The following is a 14,452-nucleotide window of genomic DNA, read 5'->3' on the forward strand; positions in this document are numbered from 1 at the left end:
AAAACAAAACAAATCGAACTGCACCAAACCAAATATCATGTTCCCTCTGTGAGTCAAACAAAGTCACATCAAGCATCTGACAAGACTTTCACACCGACACAGTGCTTTATATTCCAATGGAGACAGCAGCTGTGCTCTCTCTTGGCCATCCGTCTGCATTATGCTGATTTTCTGCAAGCTTGAGCAGCCAAAGTTCAACTAAATTACTCTCTGACCCCAAATGGGACGTCCTCCTCAGCACACCAAGTGCATTCATCCAAAAATGTTAAAAAATAAAAAACTCTCTCTCTAACTTTGTTCTAGTCTCTAAATCTCAATTATGTAGCAATATATCAGCAATGACAGCGATACTTTGCTCCAGCGTTTCCATGTTTGGTGTGAAACTAGCCAACGACGCTGCGGCCAGGTTCAAACTGACAACAGGAAATGATAACAAGACGCTGTCGTCGATAAAGAAATGTTTGAAGCGGAGTGAATTCACAAATCCAGAGCTCACACTGCAGCAGGAGATTCCCTCCGGAGTTTTGTTTCTGACAACTTGATGAATGTCATCATTCCTCAACTCTTCACCCTGATTTTCTTTCTTCACCAGCTGGTTTCTAAATTGGTCTTTTTGTCCTCTGCTGCTGGTCAGCTGGCGTCGAGCGACTGCAGCAAATGGAGCTTCATTTTGCTGCAAAACAGACTAATTAGAGCAGAAGAAACTTTGTCGCACCAAAGAACCCTTAAACGGACACAAATTAGACCACGGACCCCCCCACCCCCACCCCCTTTTCCTGCATATTGGATTAAGCCACTGAATTGTGCTCTAAACCAAATAATTACACCACACAGAACAGCTTGAATCAATCACTTCAGCTTCTTCTATTTGAATTTAGATTTGTTTGACCATTCACAGTCTGCTGCAATAAAATCTCAAGTGACATTGTCCCCTCTACTGGGAATAAGACTCCAAAACACTCTTTCTCCAGAGAAAGAAGAAACTTCCTGCCTATCCTATTGTAGCACAGCCTTATACAACTGACCCTCAATCCAGCTGATTCACACTTTAACCGCCCTCCACCGACACAGACCAGTGAAGCCAGCAGAGCTACATCATTTGCAGAAAGCAGAGATACAACCCCTGAGGTCAGGAGAGCGTGAACCTTCTCCCTTCGTTGGGCGAGATGCTGGAGATTCGGTCCGTGGATATCACAAACAGAATCTGTGACAAGCAGCACAAGAAGTGGAGCCTGCAGCTCCTTTTACTTTGGAGAATGCAAACACCGCTAACACGTTTTTCTAGACGGGATCAGTGGCTCATAACAACACAGCAAACAGTCTATAAACCTTTGCTTCTGCCAAGACATTAGAACATACCATGACCTTTCTATAGGGAGGAGACAGTGTAAGGCTGTTGCATTAGGATGCATCAGTTAAAGCAAGAGGTCCCTGATTAGCTCACATTATAAACTTCTAACCACAGTCGTTTATTCATGTGTGGTTCCACAGATCTCCAGTCAATGCAGCCAATTTGTAAAGCCCCAACTTGTTTTTTTTTCTCCAACTTTAGTGATTAATTGTTCAGCTCAAAGCCAGAGGAGAAAGCAGACGATTAGAAATCATCCTGTCAGCCGTTTCCTGTCCTGCTGTCCTCTGTTTGGTTGTTTCTATGGGGCAGTCGTGACTGCAGCAAACAGAGCTGCTCTGCAGTGCAGTGCAGAGTTATTACACACACACTGTGTCGTCCCCATGAGCTTCAGCTTAAGTCTGACAGGGACAGCAGGACAAGACACCGCCGCCCACCCTCAACCTCACATCTCCTGTTTGTTTGTTCCAGTTCCTGGTGTTGAGCCGAGCTAAAGTTTGTTTTTATGTTTTATATAAATCCAGGTTTAGACATTTTCAAAACTGCACTAATCTGCATGTGCTGCTGAAACATGTTGCCAAACTTTTCTAAAGCCACATCCTCATCATCTTACACTTTACACATTTCAGATGAGGATTTTTGCACAGCTGGAACTTATACAGATGATATCACATCACATGACTGGACACTGGACCCTCAGCTGTCCAGTGACAAATAAAGGTTATTCACTCTCACCAGACTACTACGTCCCCAATGATGTCGACAGCAGCCCAACAGGCAATATCAATACAGTCTGGTCCACATAATCAATATTATTGAAATAATGCAGTTGCAATGTTGTCATTTTGTTTTTTGTATCATACTGTACATAATGTTTATTTTATTGTATCAGATGTTTCAGGCAAAAGTGACAAATAATATTTAATAATTTTCTTTGCCACATGTCAAGGTTCAGTATTCAGCAAGCAAACAACCTACAAATGTTTATTATGTAATGAGAAATAATTTACATGGAAATAAATATTGTGGTATTACAGTAGATATTGAATATTTTTCCCATGCCAAAGAGAGGCAGCATGGATTTATACTAGTTGGCCCACAATAAGTTTTTTCTTGTTTCCCCATAAGCCCATTAAGCCAACTATACATATCACTCAATAAAGACTGTACAAAATAAAATGGGTTAATACCCCATAAAGAAACTCACCTTGATGTTTCCCCTTGATGGTCGTGTCCCTGATTATTTCAAAACTTTGATCAAAAAGCCTGAGCAGGCTCCTATACTTTCAGTCGACCTTTATATAAAAGTTTTGGCAGTTAAAAAAACCCACGCACCGTCTGAGTGGTTGTTTTGGTGCTGGACCTTCATCACACGTGTCTGATGGAGGTCATATAGATGATGAAGGTTTCTAAAGATTCAGAGCTCTGCTGCTTTTAACCCGCAGCAGGAGCTTTGACCCCTCACTCTTTAAACTGGCTCCCAGTGTGTTTGAGAACAGATTTTAGTATTTTATTGCTGACTGTTGAATCTGTCTGTGGCCTCTCTCCTCTTTACATCCGACCCTCTAGTTCCACTCTCACCGGTTTTCACCCTGAGATTCTCAGAAGAAAAAAAACTCCTCTGTCTGTTTCAGAGTAAAAACTAAAGAGGACAGAGCTTTTGCAGTCGGGAATAATCTGCCCGAGGAAATCAGATCAGCTGAGTCCATCATCTCTTATATTGGAGAGCTTTTTCTACTTGTACTTTCCCTCCTTGACTCTATTAGTTTTATACATGTTTGTCTTCTCTGTTTAGTTTCTTTCTTTTGTTCTGAAGTAGCTTTTGAAAACTGCTCTATGAATAAAGATTATTATGAACATATTGGTCAAATCCAGATGATTTTGTTTGACAGTGTGAAATATTTAATATTTAAGAGGAAACAAAAAGGTGAAATCTGGATGTCTAGAGTTTGACAGAAAGAAGCTGCTGAAGATAATCCTGCTACTGCACTCAGGTGATGTGATGGAAGGATTTCATGTGATTCCTGTGCTGCACTCAGCAGCAGCAGCAGCAGCAGCAGCAGCTGAATGTTGCATCGCCCCACCGACGCTGATGAGAATGCACTTCTGGGACAAACGAGTCAAGTGACTTTCCTCTGCTTAGAAACTGCAGCCGACACATGCATATAGTCGTCTATAAATAGTCCTGCATCGTTCTCTCTGTGCTGTGGCTTGCAGGCTGGCAGCTCTGCAGTCACGACTGCCCCCGATCCCTGCTAGAATGAGGCTAAAGCTCCCTTCCTGCAGGCTCTCTGGGTGTACTGCAGCTGCCGCTCTCTACTCTCTCTCTCTCTCTCTCCCTCTGCAGTCACGGGTTGTCCCTGCGTCAGAGCCAAGCTTTACAAGCTCTGCTGATCATCACAACCGTATACGGCAATCCTTTGAGCTCCCAACACGCCCTTACGTCATGGGGACTTACGTCATACACCAATGACGACACACTTAGATTATGTATCCGTGGCTATTATTATATTACTACAGCGTGTGAATGAGGGAGGGAGGGATGGTGTTGAATATAGCTGCCCCCCCCCCCCCTCTCACCCACCTCACCTCCTTCTCTATTCATTATCTGCACTCTGGTGTCATGTTGTGTTTTATAACAGTATTATGTATGCCTCTAGGTGGGAGAATTCATTAATGTGTGTACACGGAAACACATTTACATGGATGGTGCAGCTGACAGATATTAATACTCCGTCAGCTGTTGTGCAAGTTGTTGTTTATGCAGCGATCCTGCATCAGTGCTACAGACCCTGAAACTTTCTGCTTACTTTTTGAAAATGTTTTTAGTAAACCTACACGTCTGTTTGAATTCTGAAATGCTGTAAAGATAAATACCGTAGAAATCATGCAGAGGGAGAAGGACCATGTGGTGCCAGGGTTTGTTTCTCCTCTAATTTCACGGTGTGTGTGTGTGTGTGAGTGTGTGTGTGTGTGTGTGTGTCCTACTTTTGAATCAGGAGTGAGTTGCTCCCAGTAAACACAGATTTGGTAATTGGTGGCTCAGGAGACACTGAAACATCTTCTTTAAAATACAGAAAAAGGTGCTTAGACATCTATATTTGACTATTATTTCATTACATCTTAGATATTATTACATCTTGAATATAGAAATTAAAACTGTTTTAACATTAACAATATGTATACCAGATCTAAAAAACAAACAAACTATAAACCGTATCAAATCCAGTTTTTGCCTCAACCTAAATCATTTTTTTCTGAGTTTTGAAATACAGCTACAGGAGAAGAAATCTTAACACCCATAGATTAATGCACAGCCCGACGGCTTCTGTGGAATCAATCGACATCTGTAGTTTGGGAGGGAAGCTTTTAAATTTTGGCGTTTTCTCTCCTGGTGTGAAATCGATGCTTACCACCAGCGGGAAACCCGTAACTTGAGGAGGAAATACATTTTGGCACAACATGTGGCCAGCACCTCCACAGGGCTGTCAGTCAGATGCTTTCTGGGTCGTAAATCCTCAAAAAAGTAAAGTCACAAAGAAGGAAACTTTTCAAAACAGATTCTCTGGAGCAGTGGTTCTCAAAGTGCGGTCTGGGGACCCCAAGGAGTCCATGAGAGGATTCAAGGGGGTCCCCAACTTTTTCTCAAAATTTTACCACATTTTTTTAACAGAAATTTTCCATTCTTTTCAGAAATGTTACTTTTTTACCCCAGAAATATTACTTTTTTACCCCAGAAATATTACTTTTTTCCCCCATAAATATTACTTTTTTTCCCCATAAGTATTACTTGAATTTTTTCCAAAAACTTGCAGTAATTTTAACATACATTGACTAAAAAAAGTAACGTTGCTCAGTCTCAGAACAAATGTTTGTTAATTTCTGATGTTTGTCTCAAAATTTTAACCAATGGGGGGTCCGTGGTCAAATTTGTGTCCGTTTAGGGGTCCTTGATGTAAAAAAGTATGCAAACCACTGCTCTGGAGAATCGAATGAATTGCAGCGAGATACGAGGAAACATAAAAAAAGTAAAATGATTACAAAAGTGTGATCAAATATAACATTTATGTGGAAAGGTGAGTGTTTACTGCTGAAATACAAACTCTGTTGTCTAAAGTAATAAAACTGCACAGAAGCAGGCAACATAAAAGAGTGTGTAGACACCAGACAGAGACAAAACTACCACACTACCACACATACACACACAGCTGAGTAAAAACACAGACACCAGTGTTAGTCAGTATGAAAATAGCATCTTTACTAATCTCTACAAAATGACTTACGCAATTTCCCATTTGCTCTTCACTAACTACAGCAACAGCGACACACTGTGTGATTGAGCCATTAGTGACTCCTCACACAGTTTCATCTCGGTTGATCTGCAGTCATTTTCTGCACAGCTGTCTACAAGTGTTAGATTCATACAACACAAACTCTAGGAAGCATCTGGTTACACGCTTTAATACACGGTGTAGCACAGAGGTTGAGCTTCTTCAACATGTATCTTCAGGGTTTCATCTAAAAGCTGAGACAAACACGTCAACACAACTAATATCACATTAGTGCCTGACCCGGAAATATAAAATAACTGCAGGCTCATGAATGCTATGGAAACACCTGGTGATGAATGTCATTAACCAGAGTTGGAGCCTGTCTTTCCCCTCCAACGAATCCATTTCTTAAAGCAGAAGTAAGCGATCCGGTCGTTTTGGCTAACTTCCTGTCAGCCGATGGAGTTAGCAGCCCCCGCCCTCGTCCCTACATCACCACATTCACGCGCATCCCTTGGCTGCACACACAGAGAGGACCGCCCCTTTATGCCGTTCTCTCTCCTCATTGGATAAAGGTTGTAGGATACAAGGAAAGTTTTCTCCTCGGCTTACAGCAGAGCAGAGTGACTGACAGACCCGTGTTTCAGACCAAACACTTTAAGTGATTGCCGTCGGAAGATATAACTATTTAAGACTTATATTAACACAAACATTCCACTTACTTCTGCTTTAAATGTTTTTTTTGTTTTTGCCTTTTATCTTCTTTATAGCTCATAATAATAATATAGAAAAGTAAATATATATTTGCTTCCCCAACACATGTGTCTAGAACTTTTTCAGTCTCCAACATCCTCACACTGACTCAGTACAAACATGATAGAGCAGGTGATATCTGAGCTCACCTGTGATACTTCAGGTTTCATCTGCGGTTAACTCTAAATGGAAATCATGCAAACTGATGATTTGCATGTTTTAACCCTTTATCTCCTCAACAGACTGTGTGCTGCAGTAACATGTCTGCTCCATATGTTCTACAGTATAGCACACTCCTCTAGGCAGCTGCTACTGCCACCACATCAGTCCAGATGTGCAGGTGCAGGTAGCTGCTGACATTTAACAGTCCAGTTGCCATCTGAACATAATCAACGCAAGATGCTTCCTAATAGTTCGACAGGGTCCATGTTTCTTTATTGTCGGTCTGCCGAATGTTAGATGTTCACTCTTCCCACAAACACCTGAACGCACCATAAAGCCCAGTGCATCTACAGAGTAATACAGTATGAAAAGCATGGACAGGTAGAAGCAGTGCAGACGGAAGAAGTGGCAGTAAAGAGAGAGACTCTTCTCAGTAAACTGGAGTTAAAAAAAAAAAGAAAAAGAAAAAAGAAAGAAAAGGAAACAGGAATAAAACTCTTGAGGTGAAATCCAGTGTTGGACCAGAACCACGTAGCGAGCAAGATGACGTTATTGTGTCCTCTCTAGCTGAGAATACAGGTCTTTGAATTTGACTGGGCTGCACTCGCTGCAGGAGGATGGTAGAAAGGAAAAAGGAAGGAAGGAAGGAAGGAAGGAAGGAAGGAAGGAAGGAAGGAAGGAAGGAAGGAAGGAAGGAAGGAAAAACAGAGATTGAGTTATTTTTTCAGGATTTAAAGTTGCATCATTAAAAAAAATGCATTCAAACAAAACTACTTCTTTGTGTCCCTGCACCAAGTGGCACTTCAACACTGGCACATGGACTGTTTGGGCTCAGAGGCATCATCCCACATGGAAATTGTTTGTGTGTTTGTGTGTGTGTGTGTGTGTGTGAGGGCCTCCTACCTTGTCTGGCTGCCACAGCTTTCTCAGCCGCCTCCTCCTTTTCTTTCTTGGCTGCCTCCAGTTCGGCCAGTTTGGCCTCGTGCTCCTCCTTCAGGGCGTTCCACTCCTTCCTGTTGTTCAGCAGGCGGTCCAGCATCGGCGTGATCTCCACGTGGAAGCGACTGAACTCCTGCCGAGCCGGAGGAAAGGAGGGAAAGTCGACAACAATCAAATCACGGCGGATCGATGCGGCTTTGTTAGATTTATTAAATCAGAGATACGACACTAACTAATCAGTCTCACATGGTGCGAACAAAGTTAATTATGATAATCCAGTTGTACATCCGAACCATCTTGAAATAAAGTTATGCAGCTCTTAAAATAAAGTCGATATCAAGTTGCTTTTAATCTCTGTTAGCCAGTGGCAGGTGTTTGAGTTAAAGTTACTTGGTGGTGTGTGTGTGTTGTGTGTCTGACCTTGTACACAAAAGCACAGACGAAGTCGATGAAACCACACTGCATCTTCGGCAGGTCTGCTGATTTGGTTCTGTCCATCATGGGCTGGAGGAGACAGAGACAGAGACAGACAGGAGGTTAAAACACTCATGCACAGTACGATGACATCACCGCTGTGCTTCTTTAGCTTTAGATACTGTAGCACCGATACTGATGTTACAGTATGTTATCTGCTGCTCAGCTACTATTTAAAACCATTAAAAACATGTTTATATTGTAGCTTTAACAGAAGCTGCTTCACCACCTGGTTCCCACTTCACCTACTGATTTTATAAATCAATCAATTCCTTAAAAAACTAGTTACTGTGTCATGTGTTAAGCTCTACACAAGGATAAGACCATAACACAGTGTGTGAATCTATGGCTGTCACAGAGGTACACTACACAATTATTGCAACTAATGGGATTCATAATATTGAAATACCTTTCAAAAATCCAAAAAGTTAGTATGACAATAATAAAAAAAATGCTTTCAGTCAATTTGGTTATTGTGTGTTTTGTCTTTTCTTTCAGCAAAAGACTACATTTTAATATAGTAACATAGTAGAGGATAGTTTAGTGTAGTGTTTGTGACAGTAACTACACAAAAAGAACAGCTACACTTCACAGACTGTGAACAGACAAAGGTGTAAAATCATTTGAGTTATTTACACAATGTCAATTTTTCTTTAAAAAATATGTATTATTATTATTAATAATTACAATGTTCATCAATATTCATCATCATCATCATAAAAATATTACATTTTTTAAATATCCAACAGCTAGTCTTTTAGCTTTGATGTCGTCCTGCTGCAAATTCAACATTTAATGTGCAGCGATGCATATAAACAACAACTTATTTGTTTGTTTTTCAATAAAGGAATAATACTACTAATACTGTATTGACCTTCAGGACCTCTGATGAGCTTCACCGTGCTCGGTGCTGTGGAGCAGTGTGAGCAGCACACCAGACTGCGAAAGGCTGTCAAAACTGTGCCGACTGTAATTGTTGGTAAAATTGCCCACCTACATTTCCTGTTAAAATTGATCAAGTGTTACAGCCTCTGCAAACTCTGTTTTTTTTCTTCCTCCTTGTCAGACCACAGTGACTCACAGCATCGACTGCTGGGAAAATACAAACTGATCAAAATGAAAAGTTTTCCCTGCTGACTGATGCTATTAAATTCAGAGCAGTGCGAGGTGAGAGAGAGTGGGATGGTGCTTCTCACACTTGAAGTGTCTCAAGGACACGAGGGAATGAAACACAGCAGGAGAGAGAGACGGTGGCAGAGAGAGAGACAGAGAGACTGTCGGCCGAGGCGAGGCGAGCCGGGGCCACAGTCACCGCTCTTTCTGTATCAGTGCTCCACATAATGGCCCCGACATCGCTCAACACCGACGCCACAGGGAACCGAATCTGTCTTTTCATTTCGTCTTCCAGCTGCGTCTCTGTCTCTTGTTCTCCTGCTCTCTCATCCCGTCCTTCCCGCTCTCCATCCTAAAGTGAAACGCAGACGACTGCTGCACTGTCTCGCTGTAATTCCCATGATTCCTGTGTCCTCCCACCAAATCCTCTTTCTCCTCCTCTTGAACATCGTCTTACTGGCACAAGCCGATCCAAAAAAAAAAAAAAAAAGGAAAAGATATGGAAATCTAATTACGCAGATGAGCAGATTTTTTTTGACGACTGCTGGAGAACTGATATGCATCATTACCTATTTCAAACTCCAGCATCATGTCTGCGTCTGTCCAGATTACTGACATTAAATTGATCATATGATTGAGGTCATCATAAAGGGATCGTTCCAGGCAAACCGTCTCATTTTTCACCTTCTGCTGCAGACTCTCGATGAGACTACGGCCCTGTTCGAATTTACATTAACATGACTTTAGTGATCCAATCACAAGTCGTCAGATCCGTCTGTTGACACCTGGATTTAAAAATGCGTCTCCATGCTGTATGCAAGTGATCGATCATTTGTGATCAGATCTCACTCAGCTCTACAGTGAAATACATGAAATCACACCTCAGTACTTCCTGGGTGCAGTCACATCTGAACTTACTCCTTGTAATCAGATGTAACTACCAGGCTGAACAGGGCCTATGAAACACAGTAATCTATGTTTAAAGGTAAAGTAACTTCACTAACTGTACATAGTATACTGATGAAACTTTGGGATTTAAAATAAATAAAACTATTAAACATTTCCATAATAAGAGTATTTTTTTGTGTTTTAGTGTTTCTGAACCCAAACTAAACCCACAAACAGAAAACCACATCAGCCTGGGAAATTCCATCTGTCTTCAAACCTCAAGCTCTGTTTAATTTAGTCATTCATCTTGACCGACTTTCTAAAGGATGTCCTCCTGCTGAGGTCAAAGGTCAGAAATGGAACAGCAGCAGCAGCACCACTGCCTCCAACCGAACCTTCACACCTGGGTCCAATGTTCCCATCTCTCGTAATCCCACTAAATCCTACTGTGTCCTTACAATAGGCTGCTGCTCCAGGACCACCCTCTCCAGGTCTCCCTGCTCCCAGAACTCTGCAGCCACAGACAGCGCCACCTACAGGGACAAACAAAGCAGATTTTTTGGTTAAAACACTCAATGAAACCAAATCATGCAAGTGTTGAATGGAGGGACCAGGTGGTGAGGGGGCGGGGCCTAGGGTGACTGCTTTGTTGTGACATCACAAAGTGACAGGAATTCCTGACGGCTGGTTTTAAGGCTCAGTTTCTGAATACAGGCTGTGTACATTTCTCTGTGGACTGAGGCTTTGATACTTTCACAGTATTAATATAGAACCTAGAGCTGCTTTATAATCACACTACACATAGACATCTACCTTTATACCATATGGAGCTTTAAAGCAGAAGTAAGCGATCCGGTCGTTTTGGCTAATGCTGCGTTCCAGGCAGGGTTTTGAAACCGTAAATTACAGCTTCAAGTCACGACTTACGACTTTGTAGCGTTCCAGGCAACCCACTTGTGTTTTTCCGACCTGTTTTACCTGTGAAAGTGCACTATAACGGCCACTCGTAACTTCCGACCCGTGAACTTGTACCAGATCGAACTGGTATGACTTCACAGGTCGGAAAAACACGAGTTACGAGTTGCCTTGAACGCACCATAACCGCCCTCGTCCCTACGTCACCACATTCAGGCGCATCCCTTGGCTGCACCCGACTGGCTCTGGCTGCACACACAGCCCTTCATGCCGTTCTCTCTCCTCATTGGATAAAACTTGTAGGATACGAGAAAAGTTTTCTCCTCGGCTCAGAGCAGAGCAGAGTGACTGAGAGACCCGTGTTTTGGTCCAAACACTCTATGTAAGTGATTGCTGTCGGAAGATATAACTATTTAAGACTTATATTAACACAAAAATATCGCTTACTTCTGCTTTAACACAAACATCTACCTTTATACTGTATGGAGCTTTAACACAAACATCTACCTTTATCACAAAGCAGCCACAGGAGCACAGTGTTTTATTGCGGAGGAAAAGCGCCTGTACATCTCCTTAAACATCATCCTATGAAGCTTTTACAGTTTTCAATAAATGAGAATCTTGTTCACTGCTCACGAGGCAGTTTCATGCTTTTTGTGCCTTGATGAGATGAAAGCTTATTTTGTCTTGCCCCTCGCAAAGCTAAAATGGAGCGAAACGCGTGATCTGATGAATAATATGTGAATTCTGCATTTAGGCTAAAAAAAAAAGAAAGAAAGAAAGAAAAGAAAAACAACAAAAAAAACTCATTTTAGAAAGAGCTAGTCATCAAGCCAGTTTGGAGGGAACAATTGCCACGAGGCTGTGACAGGCTGTAGACAGATATTCAGCATGCGTGGGAAGCAGAACTGAGTAACCAAAAAAAAAAAAAAAAGTACCAGCCATGAAAATGTCAGTGGAATATGTTATGAGGAACAGATCAGCTCCAGCTTTTGTCTCAGTGAGGTCTTTCTATCATCAATAAACATCTGAGTGACTTTATCAGCACTTTGATGATTTTTATGTAAGAACGCAGTCGTCTTATCGACTTAAATCACACACTCCCGCTGTAATAGAGACTCATTTCCCACGAGCAGAGATTCCCTTTGCTTAAATTAAGTGCTGGTATCAAGTAGCTGCAAGTCTCTTGATGCAAACCTTAATATGGACGGCTTCGTTTTGACAGCTACAATATGTAGCTGCTGTATTCAGGGAGGAATTCACCTTTTAGGAGAGGAGTTAGTCATCAAACTACTTTTAGAGCCCAATTCACAGGAGGACGGGTGCTGCTGCAGATAGATATCCTGACAGCATGTGTGGGATGTGGAGCTGACTCACCAGGTGCAGACAAAGGTGAAATCGAACTAAAAAAAATGTATCTGCCAAAAAAATGAAGGTGGAATATCCTAATTTGTTCAAGCAGAAGAAGCAACAGAGCGGAAGTCGAGATAAGACTGAAAACTCTCATTTTTATATCAGTTAACTTGCTGAAGTTTGTCCGAACATCAGGTGGTGGTTACTGCAGATGTTTGAGAGACTGTAAACATCTGTAATACTGTACACAACAGGTGGCTTCAACTTGAAATGCACAGACCACAGCACACTGACATAGACTTTACTATCTATTAGGAGCGAACAACGCGTTTGAGGGTTGTCGAAGTTCGCCTCAGGTATGGCCAAAGCATTAACAGGTGTGTTTAAATGCCAATTGGTCACATGACATGACATATAATGTGTGTATTTATATACACACACACACACAGTATCATAACAGTTCTTGCATATACAGATGCTGACCCTTCTTGATTAGTTTGTTTAAAATCACACCAACCATGATTGTTGCAATGATGTTTTTATATATCTATATTGTCATGTACACTGTATAGTGTCTATTTCATTCCTTTTTGCGTATGTAAAAAACTAAAAAACTGGGATTTGGACAATTATGGTTCATGTGATCAATTGGCATTTAAACACACATGTCATTGCTCTGGCAGTCTCCTGAGGCCAACCTGCAAAACTCGTTGTTCGCTCCTAATAAACAGTAAAGTCTATGTCAGTGTGCTGTGGTTTGTCTATTTCAAGTTGATGTTGGACGTTCCTGCTGCCTACCAGCACCTGACTCGTTTGACTTCAGTTTGAATAATAATGGGTGTTTGAACATTATCTTATTGTTGTGTTTGTGTGACCGTTGCTGATATTTTTGCACTAAAAGTTGTGGCCAAAATATTATTTGGTCACAACCAGAGACTCACACCGACCTCTCCTCTCCTCTAACCGGTCGTATGTGAATAATATTCATTTATGTCTCTGCTCCAGTGACAGTCGGAGCCGGAGGCGTGTTGTCTTTCGGTTGTCTTTCCGTCCATTTCCATTGATACAATATCTCAGTTCCCTCGGGGGAATTTCTACTGGTGCAAAACTTTCACTTGAAGTCAAGGATGAACTGTTTCCTGTCAGACGTCAAGTACTCGCTGACCTCAGAGAAGAAAATGGTTAATATTTTATATGGCTCTGTATAAACAGGATGTGACCTAAAACTAGTCTGAGTTTAGATTTCCTGGGTGTCAATCAGGAGCAGTGCAGCCAGGTTAAGACTGTGACTCTAATACAAAGTTGAAGAAGAACAGACTGTCACATTACACCATGAAGAATACCAGGTTATTGATCATTTAACTGCTTAAATTAATATATTCATATGTTTCAATATGGGACAAATTAATATTCAAACTCTAATTATCTGTTCAAATGTGAAACTTAAAGGGCAACGGGTTGTGTCTTGTATTCACACTCACTTCTACCTGGACTTTTGTGAGATGGCCATGAAAATCAGACCATCAGAAAAGTGAAGTTGGTGGAAAAACTATTGGAGTTAGGTAATGTTCTCTATTTTCTATGAAAGCGACAACATGAGCCTGAGAAACCAAGAAATATCCTCTTTAACAATGTGAGCCGTAAAGACCACAGAGCTACTTCTCATTTTCTGAATCAGTGGTTCAAACACTTTTAGCTCGTGACCCTTGAAAATGAAGCTACGTCCCATTGTGACCCCTCGTTACAGGTTGGACACGACTCTGATAATAAACATGGAACCTGTGATTTCATTTCTCTCTCAGTTCAGATTATTTTTGCAGCTTTAGAAGGATAAAATAATCTGACGACTACAATTTCTCCTCTGTCAACATGTGATGTATGAAACAAAAACTCATCTTTCTGTGCTTTAAATTACCAGTGCTGTTTTTTTTATTATGACTACAGTGGAATTGCAATGTGTCTGCAGCATATGTGTGTGTGTGTGTGTTTAAGGATGCAGAGCAGGCATCGCTGACAAAGAGCTCATGTTCCCAGTCAATTGCAAACAAATAAAGGTAAAGAACGACCCTCCAGCAGGGCCTGTTGAGCAGACGCCGATACCTCCTGTTAATATTGATATTCCTGTGTGTGCAGGCTGGATGGCAACGTGTATATTACATACTTTACTGAAGTAAAAAACGCTGAGCCTGCCAGGCCGTAATGAGGGGAATGAAAAGCAGCGGGTTGCTTTTGATGC

The 14,452-nt window shown here is 41.6% G+C and overlaps 1 protein-coding gene across 2 annotated transcripts in view; it reads right to left on the bottom strand.

The window, feature by feature from the left end:
* Positions 1-5,585: 5,585 nt before the first annotated feature.
* pde6a (phosphodiesterase 6A, cGMP-specific, rod, alpha) overlaps positions 5,586-14,452 on the bottom strand; it is a 37,946-nt gene continuing 29,079 nt past the window's right edge. For both annotated transcript variants that reach the window (XM_085789258.1, XM_085789259.1), the window contains exons 21-26: positions 10,407-10,481; positions 7,894-7,977; positions 7,438-7,606; positions 6,667-7,141; positions 6,342-6,636; positions 5,586-6,026 (exon numbers count right to left, since the gene is read on the bottom strand). In XM_085789258.1, coding sequence (XP_085645384.1) covers positions 7,098-7,141; positions 7,438-7,606; positions 7,894-7,977; positions 10,407-10,481 — 372 coding nt within the window. In that variant the 3' untranslated portion in view covers positions 5,586-6,026; positions 6,342-6,636; positions 6,667-7,097. The remainder of the gene's footprint in view (positions 6,027-6,341; positions 6,637-6,666; positions 7,142-7,437; positions 7,607-7,893; positions 7,978-10,406; positions 10,482-14,452) is intronic.

Source organism: Trachurus japonicus, chromosome 10 (genome assembly GCF_045865225.1).
Source record: "Trachurus japonicus isolate A0001 chromosome 10, Traja_1.0".
In the NCBI taxonomy this organism is placed as follows: domain Eukaryota; kingdom Metazoa; phylum Chordata; class Actinopteri; order Carangiformes; family Carangidae; genus Trachurus; species Trachurus japonicus.